Here is a 17,655-nt window from a genome sequence, read left to right on the forward strand (position 1 = left end):
ACGCTCCATTTAACCTACAGCTCCAAATTGTGCTCCCCAGTCCATGGCAGCAGTTGCAGGAATACAGGTGTTAGTCCCTTAGTCGTGCCTGGCTCTCTGCGGCCCCATGGACTGCAGCCCGCCAGGCTCCTCTGCCCATGGGATTCTCCAGGCAAGAACACTGGAGTGGGTTGCCATTCCCTTCTCCAGGGGATCTTCCTGACCCAGGGATCAAACCTGTGTCTCCTGCATTGGCAGGTACCACCTGGGAAGCCCTTATTCTGAATCGGTGAGTGAATTTCCCAGAAGGAATACAAAGCTGAATAAAATCCAGCACTTGCCCTTGAGAAGCTTCCAGGTGAGGGCAGGGGTGAGAGGTTGAGACTGGGTGGAAATCTGTTCATTCCGTTGCTTATTCATTTAACAAACATTCATGCAGCCCTAAATCTGGGACGTCCCCGGTGGCTCAGATGGTGAAGAATCCACCTGCCAATGCAAGAAAGGTGAGTTCAATCCGTGGAAGATCCCCTGGAGAAGGAAATGACAACCCACTCCAGTGTTCTTGCCTGGGAAATTCCATGGACAGAGGATCCTGGTGGGCTACAGTCCATGGGTTCGAAAAGAGTCAGACGTGACTTACTGATTAGCACTTTTTCCCTTACTCTGCCATGTGTAGCAGTGAAGAAGATGAGGAGCCGGCCTTTACAGAACTCAAATCCTAGTGTGTGTCAAATACACATAAACACAAATACAAATAGAAATAGTGATAAAGGCCTATGAATTAAACAGGTTGTGAGACAGAAAATGAGCACGGGGGTGACTACTATGAGAATGGTCAGCATATAACAGAATTGTTTCCTTTGGCTGCAGCATACAGTATGTGGGATCTTAGTTCCCCGACCAGGGCTCGAACCCGTGGCCCTGCAGTGGAAGTGGAGTTGTTACCGCTGGACCACCAGAGAAGTTCCAGAGCTGGGTTTCGGGGAGAGAGAGATGGCATTGTGCCTGCACAGCAGGACGAGCATTTGAGGAAGAGGATGCAGCAAGGGGAAAGGTTTCAGAAGAGGGAGCTTGGTGTGTTTGAAGACAGAAGCTTGGCGTCGCTGGAGCTCCGTGGTGGAGGGAGGGAGCAGGTGGAGGGGTCAGCAGGGCCTCCCTGGAGGAGGGCGTGGATTTTAAGCTTGAAGGGAAGTGATTCGAGGACTGCAGGACGGGGAGGAGAAATCTCTGATTTGCATTTAAGGAACGTGGTTTGATATAACTTGGACTTGGTGAATAAAAAGGTAGAAAACAAAAGTCTGTGGGAGGGAATTTCCTGGTGGGTCCGGTGGTTAGGACTCCATGCTCTCACTGCCGAGGGCCCGGATTCAATCCCTAGTTGGGAACTAGGATCCCACCAGCCGAGTGGCAAGGCCAAAAAGTCTGTGGAGGCACAGAGGAGGGGCGTGCAGCCAGGTCTGGGGCAGGGAGGCCTTTCTGGATAGGGGGCACTCACTGATCTATTGATCTATTGCTGCATAACCATGGCCCCAAAACTTAGGGGCACGAGTCGGGAGTAAACATTCATCATCTCAGGTAGTTTCTGAGGGCTGGGAATTCGGAAGCAGCTTTACTGGGTAATTCTGACTGTGTTAGTCACTCAGTTGTGTCCGACTTTGCGACCTCATGGACTGCAGCCCGCCAGGCTCCTCTGTCCATGGGATTCTCCAGGCAAGAACACTGGGGTGGGTAGCCATTTTCTCCTCCAGGGATCTTCCCAACCCAGGGATTGAACCCAGGTCTCCTGCATTGCAGGCAGATTCTCTACTGTCTGAGCCACTTCTGGCTGAGGGTCCCTCATTAATGCGGCCAGGATATTGGTTGGGGTGGCAGCCACGGCGGTTCCTGGGGCTGGGGAACCCACATCCAGGATGGCTCATGCGGGTGGCAAGTTGGTGCTGTCTTGATGGGAGGCATTGGTTTTCTCGCTACGTGGACCCCTCCAGGGTTGCTTGAATGTTCTTCCTCCAGAGGGACTGATCCTGGAGACAGCAAGGGCGGAAGCCACAGCTTTTATAATTTAGCCCCGGAAGTCACACTGTCACTTTGGCAACATCTTCCTGTTTACACAGCTCCGATCTGTTTCAGCCTGGGAGGGGGCTACACTGGGGTGTGAAACCAGAAAGTGTGAATCACTGGGGACCACCGTGGAGGGCAGCAGCTACGTAAGTAACACCCACTCTGAGTCTTAAAGGATGACTGGAAATTAGCAAGATGATGAAGACTGCATGAGGAACTGAATTGTGTTCCTTTCGAATCCATGCATCGAGGGCTTCCCTGGTGGCCCAATGGCTAAGAATCCACCTGTGTGTGGACTGGATTGATCCTTGGTCCCGGAAAATTCCGCACACCGCAACAAGAGAAGCCGCTGCAATGGGAAGCCTGTACACCCCAACTAGAGAGTAACTCCTGCTCACACAACGAGAGAAAGCCTGCCTGAGGGCAACGAAGACCCAGTGCAGCCAGAAAAAATACAGTAAAGAAAAAATCCATATGTTGAAGCTATAACCCCCAGCACCTCAGAATGTGACTGCATTTGGAGCTGGGGCCTTTAAAGAAGTGATTAAGTGAAAATGAGGTCATTAGGGTGGGCCCTAATCCAATCTGACTGGTGTCCTTACAAGAGGAGATTAGGACAGACTGCAGGAGGACGTGAGGACACAGGGAGAAGCTGGCATCTGCAAGCCAAGGGGAGCGGCCTCAGAAGAAAGCCTCTCTGCCGGCACCTTGATCGCAGACTTCCAGCCTCCAGAACCGTGAGAAAATAAATCTCCACTGTTTAAGCCCCGTGGTCTGTATTATTTCATTACGGGCACCTGGGCAGAGTGCTACAATTGGGTAAGGTATACCAAGGCAGCAGGGATGAGCTGAGCGAAGACAGAGATGTGAAAGGTATGTGTGGTGTGTGTGTGTGGATGTTAGTTGCTCAGTCACTTGCAACTCTTCGGGATCCCGTGCACTTCTTTACTGAGTCACCAAGGACGCTAAGAAATAACAAATAGTTGGTATTACTAGATCCTGAAGAGCGGGGCCGTGGATTTTTCTATAAAGGGCCATACAGTAAATATTTTAGACTTTGGGGTCTGAAAAGTCTTTGCTGTCTGAAAGCAGTTTTAGATGATATATAAACAAAGTGGTGTGGCTGGGTTCCAATATAGCGTATTTACAAAACCCAGCAGCTCAGATTTGGCTCACAGGTGGGAGTTTGCCCCCTACCACCCTGCTGAAGCGGGTAAGGGTAAGCCTTTGGACAGGATGATGGTGAGGAATGCCTTAGGAGAAAAACACAGTTTTAAACCCAGGCTCTCCTTCCAGCGCTGACATTTGCCTCTTCGGGGTCAGAGTGGGGAAGGCTGTGCAGATATACGGCGAGTCTTGCCGAGGATATTATTTAATCACACAGTCCTGGCCTCAGTTTCTGGATCTACTTCTGTTTGACCTCTCTGGGTGTAAAGCATCTGCCTCAAAGAGTTGATGTGAGCTTTAGATGAGGTGACTGACATAAAGCCCCTGGCCCAGGGTCCGGCATACAGTAGGTGGTCAGTAGATTGCTGTTCCCTCCTCCTCAGTCTCTCCCTAGCAAATTTGGGGTCATGACCATAAAATTTTATACCTCAGTGAAAAAGTGAAAGTGTTAGTCAGTTGGTCTTGTCCCACTCTTTGTGACCCCAGGGACTGTAGCCTGCCAGGCTCCTCCATGGAATTCTCCAGGCAAGAATACTGGAATGGATTGCCATTCCCTTCTCCAGTGGATCTTCATGACCTAGGGATCCAATCTGGGTCTCCTGTGTTGCAGGCAGATTCTCTACTGTCTGAGCCACCAGGGAAACCCTTTATACCCCAATGGCTGTCACCAGAAAGATTCACTTGCAGGGTCAGAATTCTGCATGTTTTTATCCAGAGGCCAGCTGAATCCCCCAGGTCTAGACCAAGAACAGGGCGGTACAAAGACAGCTATCTGTGAGAAGCCTTTCTCCAAGGTGGAACCCCAGCCGGAGGAGGACTTGTGCCAAAGTGAGCTCTAAGGACAGGAGCTTCTTTTAAAACAAGTTACTCGAGGAGGGCGGTTGGGCCGGAGCCCCGGAGCTGAGCTGACCCCGTTTTGCATCGTTTTAAGCAGAAGAGAGCCATGATCTGATTTGTCGTTTAAGACTCTGGCTGCTAGGTGGGGGACGGATTGTAAGAGAGGGAACTTGCCACCCTCGTCCTCTTTCCGTGTTTTGGATGTTCATATATCAGAATAACGGCTATGTACCGCCATAACCGCTTTCCATCAGCGCTTGTCTTAACCTAGCTTCCTCTTTGCTTTGGCCTTGCCCACCTAGGGACTAGAAGGTGAGGACAAAATAGTTTGCCAGCCCCCGCCCCCACCCAGCCTGAGGCCACGCTTGGCCCCAGAGCTTAGCACTGGCCCGGCCTCTCCAGCATAGTCCCCTTGAGCTGAAGATAGTGGTGCGACGCCCAGCCCCCGCTTCTCTGCGGCCAGCCCCACCCATCTCTGCCTTCGAGGCACGTCTGTGCCTATTAATTGGTCGGCACGTGGTGCTGGAGCCCGGCACGCCCCCATCGGCTCCACCCCTCCTTCGAGGCCCCGCCCCTTCCAGGCCTTGTGTGCGTTCATTGGGCGGCCGCGGGAGGACCCTGGGCCCCGCCCATCTCTCGTCGCCCCGCCTACCCACGGAGGCCCCCGCCCCCTCAGGTCTCACCCGCGTCCATTGGGCCAGCGGCTCGTCCCTCCGAGGCCCCGCCCCTTTCCGAGGCCCGCTCCGTGTCTCGGGTTGGCCGCAGGTGGAGCTCGCGCTCCTGTCTTCCCGCCACCGGCCCCGCCCCGAGGCCCCGCCCACCGGGCCCCGCCCCCGAGGGACCGCCCCCGTCCGTTGGGCGGCTGGCAGGAGGCGTCGCGCCATGCGCGGGTCCGGGACACGGGCTCGGGCCAACGGCGGGGGTGGGAGCCGCGTGGGAATGCGGCGACGGCGGCGGCAGGCAGCGTTGGAGGTGAGTGAGGGTTGCGCGAGGAGCTGCGGCTGGGGTCGCTCTGTGGCGTCCGGGACTCCGAGTCGCGGAGGTTGGGTGGGCGGCGAGGCCCCGGGGCGGGGGGCGCGCGCAGAGGCGGCTGGGCCCGCACGGGGCGTCTCTCGGGCCGCCCAGGCCAGGCTTGTCCGGTTGTCGTGGAAACAGGCGGCTCTCGGGGGCCCGGGCGCGGTCTCGGGGGGCGGGTCCCGCAGGCCAGCTGCAGGGGGTGAGGTCGGCCTAGCCTGAGTGTTCCAGGAGGTCACCTGCGACCACCGCCCCCTGCGGCCTTCCGAATCCAGTCCCCCCAACCGCGGCGTCCCCCGAGCTTCAGTCTCTCTGGCGGCCCTCTTGGATAGGGGCGCCTGCAGGTGGGCACAGAGCATTGGAGCCCGTCACCCTCTTCTCCAGGGTCGGGGCGACAACTCCCCCCCCCCCACGCCCACAGCCTATTCTGGTTTTCCTGCTCACACAGTAGCACGTTCCTCGCTCGTGTGCCAGCTGAAAGCATTGTCTCCTAGCTATTTCTGTACCATTTCCAGCCCCTCGACAAAATAGTGCCTGTTAAGAAAACACGCAGGGCTGGGGCTCCTGGGGACCCCTGCGGAAGAAACAGGATTATCCCATTTCGGAGCCAGTGGGTGGGGCCAGGGCGGGGCTGCAGACCCAGACACCCGGGCTCCCAGCACCTGGTCGAGTGTTTGATTAATCTGAATTGCTGGAAAGAATTTTCCAGCCGTGACTACAGGCGTCTCTGGTTAGTTACAGGTGTCTCCCACTAGCTCCAGCAGCCTCTGGAGTATGCTGGAGAGAGGAGACAGTCCTTAATCCCACAGACAGAAAAGTCAGACCCCTCTCAGGAGGCTAGCACGCCTGAATTAAATCTGATTAGATTATTTTCATCTTTAAAAGTGTGGCTCTGGCCGGAGCTGTCAATGTAGGATTTATGGCTGGTCGGAATCAGACAGAGCCTGTGAATCCACCCTCTTCCTTTCCTGCCCCGGTGGAAATGCTAATGGATCCCACATTGCAGTGTTGGAACGGCCAGGTCCCTCCACCCATTCAGTCAGCCCCGCACTGACCTCACTCGCTGCTGTGACTTGAGCTTGTTTTCATCAGAAATTGGACTCTTTTCTTGGGAACGAGAGAAAAACATTCTCCAGGAGAAGCAGCAGCAGGTGACCTGCAGCCTTGGGCCCCTGTTTCCCAAGTTTTTGTGTGAGAGAGGAGGGGACTGAGCAGAAGAGGGAAAGGCTGGTCACGCTTCCAAAAACCAGACCTGGCTACCCCGGGCGTGCTCCGCTCCACAGGAAACTCCTGCACGCCTCTTGCCCTTTGCAAAGAACTCACGCGTCCCATTTTGACAAACAGGCTATACTCTGCATTCTGTGTGTGGTTGTGGGGGAAGGGTGCTTGTGAGCAAGTGGCCACGCTCCGTGGTCCCTCCCTGAGGGTGGCCACAGGGGGAGTGACCATGAGGAGGCATGAGTCTCCTGGTAAAATGGGTCCAGCCCATCAGGGTCTGTGTTTACTGGGACTTCTTGGGGCTCAAGAAGCAGTTGCTGGAAGGGAGTGAGTCAGCGTCTCTTTTTCGTTGATGTTGCTGACTTTGCCCCGGCGCAGGGAGGGCTCCCTTCTGTGACTCTACACGTAGTAGCTGTGTGTCTGTGATTCTCTGGTTTTACTTAAAGTAGAGTCGCATAAGTTTTAGAACCTGTAAGAGCCTTACAGAACCTGTAAAGATGCACTCTCTGGTGCAGAATAGCTTTTTACTTCTTCGTTGTATCTGCTCTGCTCAGTTGCTAAGTCGTGTCCAACCCTTTTTGACCCCATGAAATGTAGCGCGCCAGGCTCCTCTGTCCATGGGATTCTCCAGGCAAGAATACTGGAATGGGTGGCCTTTCCTTCCTCCAGGGGATCTTCCCGACCCAGGGATCGAACGCGTGTCTCCTGCATTGGCAGGCGGGTTCTTTACCACTGAGCCACCTGGGAAGGCCTCTGTTGTATCTGGGGCCTTTTAAATCCCCGCATTTATTACTTCCTGACTTTTCTGTGAGTTGGCCTTCTGCTGAGACACGACTTCTGCCATCTTCAGCATTGTATTTGTTTACTCTTATACTCGGACATCATCTCTGGACAGAGGTTTCCCTGCCAGACATCCCTGGCGGACCGCGGGGCTGGGTCAGGACTGTGGGGGCTGTGCTCGAGGTGAGCCGTGCGTCTGTGGAGGGTCAGGTCCACAGAGAATGGGTGGTGGCCAGAGGCACGAGTTGGAATTTTCTGAGGCGCGTGGTGTGCCTCTCAGGAGGCGCGGTGGTTTGAAGGCACTCGTGTGGTGTGCGAACCAAAGCTGTGTGCTTGTCACGTGAGGCCCAGCGGAGACGCCTCCGTGGTAGGTTCAGTCGGGGCTTCGGACGGGTCTGAGCCGGGGAGCCAAGCCAGCTCTGGGCTCCGCGGCCTCTGAACTGAGAGGCTGGTGCGCTTTCCTCGGGGAGGACGGAGTCGCTCCTTTCCAGCCGGACTCGAGCCCGGAGACCTCGTGTGCGCCTTGGCTGAGGACCCCTGGCTGTTTTCAGCAGGTTGGGGCTTCAGAAAGCTGGTCCAAGCGCGGGGCTCTGTGCAAGCGGGCTGTGAGCCCAGCCCACCTGGTGGGCACGCGTGGGCGTGCGGAAGCCCGTCTTCGGGGTGTGATGTTGTCAGGAGCGTTTTGAAGAGTTCAGGGTCCTCTGCGGATGGTTTTGGAGGAACGTGAGGGCAGGCCTGCTGCTCAGCCTTCTTTCCCACAGCCCTGGGGTCGGGGTGGGGGCGATGACCTCACTGGCCGGGACCGAGGCTCAGGGGCCAGCCTGCCGGGAAGAACGCGGTTCGATGTTGGTGCCCGGGCCGGGGGCCTCGCCTGGTTTGGGTCCCGCGGTGTGGGCGTGGGTCTTTGGGGAGCTCCCTAGTCACTTCTCTTGCCTGGGGCAGTCCCCTTCCCCACCCCCCCCCGAAGCCCTTCCCAGCGCCTGTGAGTCAGGGCTGAGGCGGTGACCACGGCAGAGTCCCGTGCTGATGCTGGTCACAGGGGCCGGTGCCCAGAGCTGCTCTCACCAGGGCCTGGCCTGGGTTTCCAGAGCCTTCTAGAAAGCGGACCTGTCCTCTCTGGTCTGCCTGCCTGGAGGGGGAGCAGAGTTGGGAGCTGGTGGTGTTCGGGCTCCCCCAGTGGTCGCGAAGGAGGATGTCTTCCTTCCCCTCCGCCCATCCGGAGCTCGCGGGGAGAGGGCCCGGGACTCTGCTCTCTGGAACCCTAGGCCTCTGGGGCCCCAAGTGCACAAGAGTCGTGACTATAGGACACTCCTCGGCATCTCAGCGCTGTGTTCTGATTTCCTCGGCAAGATGGCCCCTCTGGCTTGGCCAGGGCCCGCGCCAGGCTGGACGCCGTGGGTGGACACCGGCATTCCAGCCATGCCTCCGCTGCTTCTGGAAGAGCCCTTTTGTGTCCGTTGTGGTCACATGTCCATTCGAGTGCTGCCGTCTGCGGAAGTGCTCCTCCAAACCAGGCCTGGTCCGCCTGGAGCAGCGTGTCGGGGGCTTGTGTGCTGACGGCGGGCGGCTGTCCGCTTGGCCTGTGTGGCCGGCTCTGCCTGTTGGCTGGCTGTGTCGCCCTGTGCACTGAGTCTCCCGGAGCACAGGTGGGACAGGTGGCGTTTAGGGGAGGCATGCTGGACTCTGCCCTGGCTCTGGGCGTCTCTTTTCCGCCCTTGGGTGACCTCGCAGAGTTCCTAGTGACGGCTTTCCTTGAAGGGAACCCCAGCCGCTTCAGACCTGCTCTGTCCCCTACAGTCCCACCGGCTTCGGCTGTATCCTCCCTGTTTGATCCCTCCGAGGTGCCGTGTCCGCAGCCTCTGTGCAGCCTCTGCTGGGGCAGCAGGCCCTGGGCAGCCGTCCAGTCTGGTGAAGTTCTCCTGAGCCTCGTGGCTCCTGCTGGTCGGTTCTCACCTGCCTTTCGTTTTCTCCCAGGACGCGGCCTCTTCCCTGCCGCTGGCCGGAGCCCTGGGTGCTCGTCAGTGAAGACGGGCCCACCATGTTCTATGGGACCCACTTCATCATGTCCCCACCCGCCAAGAGCAAGCTGAAGCGGCAGGGCCAGCTGCTGTCCAGCGTGCTGTCCCGGACCCTGAGCTACAAGTACCGCGACCTGGATGCCCCCTACTCGGGCCTGGGTGCCGGTGATGACCCTGCCGAGCTGTCCACGCAGCTCTCGGCCCCCGGGGTCCTGAAGGTGTTTGGGGACAGCGTATGCTCAGGCACCCACTACAAGAGCGTCCTGGCCACTGGCACGTCCAGCGCCCGGGAGCTGGTGAGGGAGGCCCTGGAGCGCTATGCACTGAGCCCCGAGTGCGCCTCCCAGTTCGTGCTGTGCGACGTGGTGGGCCAGGCCGGCGGCGGCGGGAACGCGTGGCAGGCTCAGGGTTTCCGGGTGTTCGGCGACAACGAGAAGCCTCTCCTGATCCAGGAGTTATGGAAGCCCCGAGAAGGCTTGTCCCGGAGATTTGAGCTGAGGAGGAGGTCGGAGGTGGAGGAGCTGGCTGCCAAGGACGTGGACACCATGACGGCAGGTGAGGCGGTGAAGGTAGGGGTTCGGGGGACGCAGGGAGGCGGGGTGTCTGGAGGGGACAGATGGAGGGTCCTGTCCACACGGCGGGCGCCTGCTGGTGCCGACTCCTGCCACCTTGTGATGTCGTGGGGCAGAGAGGACCTCGCCCGCGCAGGCGGCAGATGTGGTACAGAAAGGCCCTCAGCGTCTGAGGCTCCCGGGGCCTCTTGGGCAGGGGGCTGTGTGCTGCTGGAGGAAGGGGTCTCAGCTGCGGTGCACGGGGGAACGTGCCAGGGCTCGGGGCCTGGGCCGGAGGAGGCCCGGCCTGGAGGCGGTGGGTCACTGCCGTAGGCTCCGCTGGGGCAGCCCAGGCCCCTTAGGGGCTGCAGCCTCTGGGGTCGGCAGGGCCGCTGGTTTGTGTCTGGCTTTTATTCACTTGGTGGAAGAAGCTGGTTATCTTAATAGTAAGCGCCATGAAAAATAGATGTTTTTTCCAAATGCCAAAAGACTCTTAAATATATCTCGGGTTGTATTTGACTTCTCCTTCATTTCTCATGAAAACGGTGGCTTTATGTGAGCAAATGGAGTGGTCTCACGTGGCTCAGAGCAGAGGTCATCCGGTGGCCTCGGGAGACCCATCATTTGGTCCTGCGGGGCCGGGAGGCTGGAGCCCTCACTGACATCCTGTGCATGTCCCCAGGTGTGTCGAACGCTCGTGTGCTCTGGTCCTCCTCTGGTGTGGAGCCTGCCTTGCACGCTCAGGGTATGGGGACGAGGGTGTGGCAGGCGGATTGATGGCCGGGGACCTGGGGCCTGCCAGGGCCATGGTGCCAGCTCCAGGGCTGCCACGGGTGGTGGTGGGCGGCAGCAGAGCCCGCTACCCCTTCTGGCCTCGGTCTTGTGATCTGGAGGTTGGGTGCTCGCCTCTCGGGGCCCCAGGGTGCAGGGATGTGTGCAGAGTTCCCGACTGTGACTGTCTTGTCTGGGGTTTGTTCTTCGAGTTCACAGCGGACGGGGACCTGTGATGGGCTTGGGGCCTCTCTGACAGGCCAGGTGTGCCATCATGATGTGCAGATTTGCAGGCACCTGGGAGATGAGAAGCTGCCCAATGAGTAGCTGATGTTACTGGGCTGTTTCTTTTGTTGTTTTTTTAAAAAATTAATTTTATCGAAGTAGAGTTGATTTACAGTGTTGTGTTAATTTAAATGTCATTGTTTCTAGTTCTCCTTGGACCAGCGCCCCAAACGCCCCACCCGCAGGCCTGGCTGCAGGCTGTGGATTCCGGGCGGGGCCTGCCCGCTCCCGAGGCTCCGGCTCCTTGCCCGCCTCGCTCTAGGAGGCCTGGAAGGGGCCACGGCACGGCACGTGGGCGGCGGGCGGGTGTTCGGCTCACGGTCACCGTCCTGCCCAGTGTTTCCTCTGCTGGACGGAGAGCAGAGAGCATGTGAGCTGGGCCAGCCCCGCCAGTTCTGTGGGTCCCGGGTGGGCCCTGGGGGCCGCGCTGTGTTACAGGGGTGACTGCTTGAGCGGAGGGGGAGCAGTGCAACCCCGGGGCCGGACACCATCTGGCGCGCAGGGTTTTGTCTCTGGTTCTGCGACACTATTTAGACCTGTTCCTTTTACACTGTTGAGACAGGAGAAGGTGCTTGGCTTATTCACTCTGGGGGTGGTTTTCAGAGGAGTCTGTTGACCTGGGTGGGGTTTCACTGACACACTTCTCCGGGCTGGAAGCAGGTTGTGTTACCTGCCTGGAGCAGGCTTCCCGGGCCCCAGGGAGTCGGCCTTTCTGGCCAGCCTCTTGACTCGGGTGTGGCCTGGGTGCCCTGTGCCTCCTGGCTGGACCGTCCCCCCGGCCAGTGACCACGCCGCAGAGCGAGCACCGAGGACCCTGCAGGCGGGCCCGCCCCACCCAGCCCTGCTCCACCGGGCATGGGCGGTGGAGCTTCACCACAGCCCAGGACCCCTGTGTCAGGTGTCTGGGGATCCTGGGGATAGCCAGCTGTGTGGATACGCTCGCACGCGTGAACTCAGTCAGCACTGTTCCCCCGCGTAGAGTCCGCTGCGGCCCCTGGGTCCCCAGGGGCCCTTACCTCCTAGTGCACCTCGGGGTCCGGGGCCCCTGCCTCGCGACAGCGCGGCCTGCAGAGAGATTGAAGAGTGAAGGTGTTGCTGTTAGGAGGGTGGTCGATGAGCCCCTCTGGCAGCTCCTCCCTGGCGGCCTCTGCCCCTGTTCCTAACACTTGCGTGTCCAGAGAAGGGGCGCCCCACCTCCTGGGTGGCCCGTGATGAGCCCCGAGATGCGTAGGCGCCCCGAGTCTCCCGAGTGTCGCCAAAGGCTGTGAGGCCGTGTGGGCTGCGGTGGGTACCCAGACACCAGATTCCCTGCCTCCTTCCCTGCAGATGGGTGACGGTGTCTCTAGGCCCCGGGAGTGGATGGTCCACCTCATCGGGAGAAGGGTGCAAGAGGAATGGACCGCCTGTGTGGACGTGTATGTGTGCGCGTGGACGTGTGTGCAGCTGTGAACAAGCGCCACCTCCCTAGGTGTCATGTTACTGAACAGTCACAGCGATAGTGGTTTTTCCCACTTTGTCCTCACATCAGAAGAGCGCCTGTATGGTGCGCGGGGGCTCATTGGTTGCCCTGGTTTCAGGTTAAAAGCTCCCTCGTGCATCCTGGAGGCTCCAGGAGCCCCCAAGGCACCCTCCGGTGACCGGGACGCCCCTCCTGGCCAGGCGGCGGAAGGGGCTGTCCGAGGGCGCTGGAAGAAGACCCCACCCGGCTCTCCGGGACTGTCCGGCTGTCATCACGCGCCCATAGTGTGTCCTTGGGCAGAGCTAGCGTGTATTTTCCATAAATATTGCCTTTTCGCAGCTGCCAGCCTGCTCACGATTTCCAGAGGATGGCAGCCCCGTGTGGCGCGGGTGGGGGCCAGAGCCACTCCCGCCTGTTTCCAGAGGCTGGCATCTAGGGCTTGTGCTCTGTGCAGAGGGCCTGTCCCCTGGGAAAATATGGCAGTCACTTCTGCTGACCCCGGGGAGGGGTGTGGGCCATGTGGTTTTTGTCAGTGGCGAGGGAAGGCGAGAGCGTGGGGTTGTTGTGTGTCCCGGGTCGGAGGCGAGCTCATGAGCTGGGTTCTCACCCGCAGTTCTGGGGCACTCCGGGCCAGCAGGTCTCTGCTGTGGGGGCTGCCCTGGGCCCAGTAGGATGCTTAGCTTCGTCCCAGCCTCGCCCCCCAGTTGTGACAACCACAGATGTCTCTGGGCCTGGCTGAGTGGCCAGGGGTCAAGTTCACCCTCGAGTGGGAACCGCTGGTTTGGATGCAGTGGCCTGGGAGGCAGGAACTCAGCATGCCAGCTGCGCCTGTGCCTCTTGCAGGCGCCCGAGGCCGTGTATCCCAGGCCCTCAGCCGGGCTGGGCACTGGGGCCCTGCCTGAGGGACTGGGGTGCCTTCCTTGCGGCCTGCCTGGCCTTGCTCCTGTCTGAGAGGCAGGGCCTCCTTAGCTCTGGGCGCCCTCTTCGGAGGGTGGCTGAGAGGGTTTCTAAAGCTGCCGCGTCACAAGGTTCTCTCCGCAGGGACGTCTCTGCATCAGCCCTGGGCTTGTCCCCATCGTTCTGCAGTGTCTGTGTGGTCTGGCATACAGCAGGTGCTCGTTAAGTGCCTGTTTAAGGGTTGATGCAAACTAGAAGGGCGAGCTCCTCTGTAGGTCCGGGCTTCAAGGTGCACCCCAGGCTGCGGGGCTGGGACTGGTTTTCTCTGTGGGGTGTGGGCGGTGGGGTGGCCTGCACGGGGCTTGGGTGCCCACGAGCATGGGCTGGGGCTAGAGTGAGGAGGAACGCGCTGCTCCGGCACCGACCACGGGACCTGCCGGCCACCTGTCTCCTCCGAGGCCGGCTGGAGGGGCTGGCGGGGGCGGGCCTGTCATATGAGCAGCCAACTCGGGTTGTGTTTGCCGTCCCACCCTGTCCACAGAGTGGGGGACAGGCCTGAGCCCTGACTAACCTGGGGTGTCCAGACGTCTGGTGAGGCCGCTGCTGTCTCAGCTGCTGTGTGCTGTGAATTCTGTCCTGCGTCTCCCAGCTTCTCGGTGCTGTTTGCTTTTGACCTTTTTTCTCTCCTGCCACGAATCTCACGTTTCATAACACTTCTCTCAGGATGAAGGCGGTGATCTGGATTCTTTTCTCTCTTACTGAAGAGTAGCTGCCTCTTGAGTCTTGAGCAAGACTCCCCTTGAGCCTGTTCTCAGCGACAGTCACTGTGGGAAAGCTTTAGTTCACGTGGTTGAGTAAAAGCAAAACAATGGCCAGCTTTCCCCGTCATCTAAAGCTAGGAAACCGACTGAGCCTGAAAGGCACGTTTGAGGACGTGCATTGCTTGTCTGTGGCCGTGCTGGGCCGCCGCCGCCGCGGTGTGTGTGGGCTTTGCTCTAGCTGTGTCGAAGGGGCTCGTCTGTCGTGGCGCGGCACTTCAGCTTCTCACTGCGGTGGCTTCTCGTTGCAGAGCACATGGGCCTCAGGATCGCAGGCTCGGGAGCGGCGGCTCTCGGGCTCGGGAGTTAAGGCACACTGGCTTAATTGCTCCGAGGAATGTGGTGTCTTCCCAGATTATGGATCAGACCCATGTCCCCTGCGTTGGCAGGTGGATTCTTATCCACTGTACCATGAGGGAAGTCTGTTCTTGAGGATTTTTAAAGAGAACATAAAGTTGGTTAGCTAATAAACCAGTTTCATTCTTTGATTCACTGCTTAGATAAAAAAAAAAAAACATTACAGCCTTTAGTTTCACAGAGGCGGGGTGTTGGACGGAAGCCTAGAAGCCCTGTCCCCCGAGCCGGATGTGCCCACCTGGGGCTTGGCTGGCAGCACCGTCCCCCGCCACCCCTGGACACTTCAGGCCACTTCATCTAAGAAGCCTTCAAAGGCTCACCGCTTAACACACAAGACACAGCGGGAGATAAGAACTGGTGCAGAATGTTTGAAAGACACAAAACGTATGAGGAATTGGCTTAAGTATGGCCAGGGACGGTGCAGGGAAGAAAAAGTGAAGTTGGATCCTCACTCCAAACAGTTTAAAAACCCACACATCAGAGATAAAGTTATAGAGCTAAAAGGAAGATTTCATAAATAAGGCTTCAGTTCAGTCACTCAGTCGTGACTGACTCTTTGCGACCCCATGAACTGCAGCACGTCAGGCCTCCCTGTCCATCACCAACTCCTGGAGTTTGTTCAGAACTCATGTCCATCGAGTCAGTGATGCCATCCAACCATCTCATCCTCTGTCGTCTCCTTCTCCTCCTGCCTTCAATCTTTCCCAGCATCAGGGTGTTTGCCAATGAGTCAGTTCTTTGCATCAGGTGGCCAAAGTATTGGAGTTTCAGCCTCAGTCCTGTCAATGAGTATTCAGGACTGGTCTCCTTTAGGATGGACTGGTTGGATCTCCTTGCAGTCCAAGGGACTCTCAAGAGTCTTCTCCAGCACCACAGTTCAAAAGCATCAATTCTTCAGTGCTCAGCTTTCTTTATAGGACACAAACCGTGGGGGAAAGGCAGATAAATTTGACTATGTTGACGTTTAAGCTTTCTTTCCACCTACCGGCGTTATGCACTACGCAGTGTGTGATGAGATGCAGCATTCAGTTCTCCCGTGGAGCTGCTGGAAACCCAGCTCATTTTCGCGGCATCGCCTTAGCTGAGGCATGGCCTCCACCACTTGCTTTTGTTCTCCACGGTCCATTCTCCTGATCATGGGCACTCAGGTTGCACCCGATTCTCCCTGCTACAGACCGTGGCACGATGACCCTCTCCAGGGCCTGTGCCAAGTTCCCTGGGGGTCCCCACTAGGGCATGGCGCTTCTGGATTACTGCGGGACAGCAGCTTCTGCAGACAGGCTGCCTGCTTTTTTGGATAGCCATTCCGCATCCTTAAGCATTGAGTATGAGCCCCCGCCCCATGGAAATGTTCCCAGAAACAGGTTAAAATCAGAAGGTGCTGCAGGGTGGCAGGGTGCTGGAGTCATGTGGCCAGAGAGACGCCCTTACTGGCGGGTGTGAGCGGCTGTGAACTGAGTCGTGAGATGATTTTCCTGAGTCAGAGTGTAACTTTGAAAGGGTCCCTCGGCCTAAACAAAACTCAAGAGATGGGCCTTCTGGATGTTGATTACCCAGTGATTTGAAGGTGAAGAAACTTTCCTTTTCAGACACTTCCTCGGCTGTGCCAGGTCTTGGTTGCAGCAGTGGCGCCTTTACTCACAGTGTGCGGACTCTTAGATGTGGCCCGTGGGATCCAGTTCTCTGCCTGGGGATCAAATCCAGGCCTCCTGCGTTAGGAGTGCGGAGTCTCAGCCACTGGACCAAGGGAAGTCCTGAAGGGTTTTTCTTTGTTATGCAGATTCATTTATTTGTCAGCAAATATTTGTTGAGTGCTACTATGTTAGGTACTTGACTAGGTACTGGATATACAGCAGTTAACACACAGATCATATTCTTATGGAGCTAAGAGTCTACAGTGGGAAATAAAAGATGATTTGAAAACCACAGAATGACGACTTCTGTGTGCTATAAAAGAAGAGTATAGGTGCTAATTTAGCAGGGAGGTGAGGGATGTTCTGAGATGAAATTCAAGCCAGTCTCAAAATTGACAACACTAAGCAGGTGAGCCGAGTGGACAGTAGGTGGGGCAGGAAGAACCTTCTGGGCCGAGGGAACAGCACTGTGCGGAGACCCAGGAATGAGTTGTTGCTGGTGTTCAGTCACTCGGTCGTGTCTGAGTCTTTGCGACCCCATGGACTGCAGCACGCTGGGCTTCCCTGTCATTCACTGTCTCCCAGAGTTGAGTCAGTGATGCCATCCAACCATCTCATCTTCTGTCACCCTCTTCTCCTCCAGTGTCAGGGTCTTTTCCAATGAGTTGGCTGCTCGCATCAGGTGGCCAAAATATTGGAGCTCCACCATCAGTCCCTCTGATGAATATTAGGGGTTGATTTCCTTTAGGATTGACTGGTTTGATCTCCTTGCTGTCCAAGGGACTCTCAAGAGTGTTTTTCAGCACCACAGTTTGAAAATGTCAATTCTTTGACACTCAGCCTTCTTTATGGTCCAACTCACATCCATACATGACTACTGGAAAAATCATAGCTTTGACTCGACGGACCTTTGTTGGCAAAGTGACATCTCTGCTTTTTAACATGTGAGAGAATGAGAGAAATATGAGTTACCAGAAGGCAAGGCAGTCAGAGGGCGGGGAGGCTGTGAGAGGTGAGGCTGGAGAGACGGTAAGGGGGTGTTAGGGAGTTTGGACTTTAGACTAAGTCTAATGGGAGGCCACTGAAGGGGTTAAAGACTGACTGGGTAGAGAATACTTTGAAAAGTCAGTAATAGATGAATTACTTTATTGTAGGAGTCTAGGTGAAAGTTGATGGCAGCTTGGACTAGAATTATGGAAAAATAGGTAGAAGCTGATGAATGCCAGATATATTCTGGAGGTAGAATCACCAATATTTGTAAATGAGCTGGACTCCAAAGATGAGAAAGAGGTGTCGAGAATGACGCCCAGATTTCTGATAAGAGCAGCTGCGTAGATGGAGGTGCCATTTACCAAAGTGGTGACTTCCCAGAGAGAACAGGTTACGGAGGGAAGAGTAAGAGTTCTCTGTAGGCTGCGTTCAGTTTGAGACACCCAAGTGGAGGTGTCAGGAAGGCAGTCAGACGATGTGGATCTGGAGCTTAGAAGAGAGCAGGTTATAAAAACTTAAGCTGTTAATAGGTGATGCTTAAGCTGTGAAAATTGATAGATGACCCAGGTAATAAATACATATACAGTGAGAAGAGTCAAGGGCCTAACAAGGAAACTGGAAGAGCTCCAACTTTAGAGGAAAAGTAATGAAGGAGCAAATTAGACTGAGGGGAGACCAGAGATGTACAAGACAACACAGCGTGTGATGCCGTGGAGGCCTGTGTGAATCTACTGTAGGTCAAAAGAGGTGCAGACCAGTGAAGCCATTGTGTTAGGCAACATGGTGGTCACTAAAGGCCCTCCTGGTAGCTTTGTTGCTGGA

The 17,655-nt window shown here is 56.9% G+C and overlaps 1 protein-coding gene across 2 annotated transcripts in view; it reads left to right on the plus strand.

The window, feature by feature from the left end:
• LOC106503599 (monocyte to macrophage differentiation factor 2) overlaps positions 1–17,655 on the plus strand; it is a 120,417-nt gene that overhangs the window by 61,280 nt on the left and 41,482 nt on the right. Inside the window, exons 1-2 of one of the 2 annotated variants that reach the window (XM_018040753.1) lie at positions 4,906–5,013; positions 9,028–9,626. In XM_018040753.1, the coding sequence (XP_017896242.1) occupies positions 9,092–9,626 (535 nt within the window). In that variant the 5' untranslated portion in view covers positions 4,906–5,013; positions 9,028–9,091. Of the gene's footprint in view, positions 1–4,905; positions 5,014–9,027; positions 9,627–17,655 lie in introns of those variants that run through there. The other variant, XM_018040756.1, reaches the window with a different exon arrangement.

The sequence above is a fragment of the Capra hircus genome, chromosome 25, assembly GCF_001704415.2.
Source record: "Capra hircus breed San Clemente chromosome 25, ASM170441v1, whole genome shotgun sequence".
NCBI lineage: Eukaryota > Metazoa > Chordata > Mammalia > Artiodactyla > Bovidae > Capra > Capra hircus.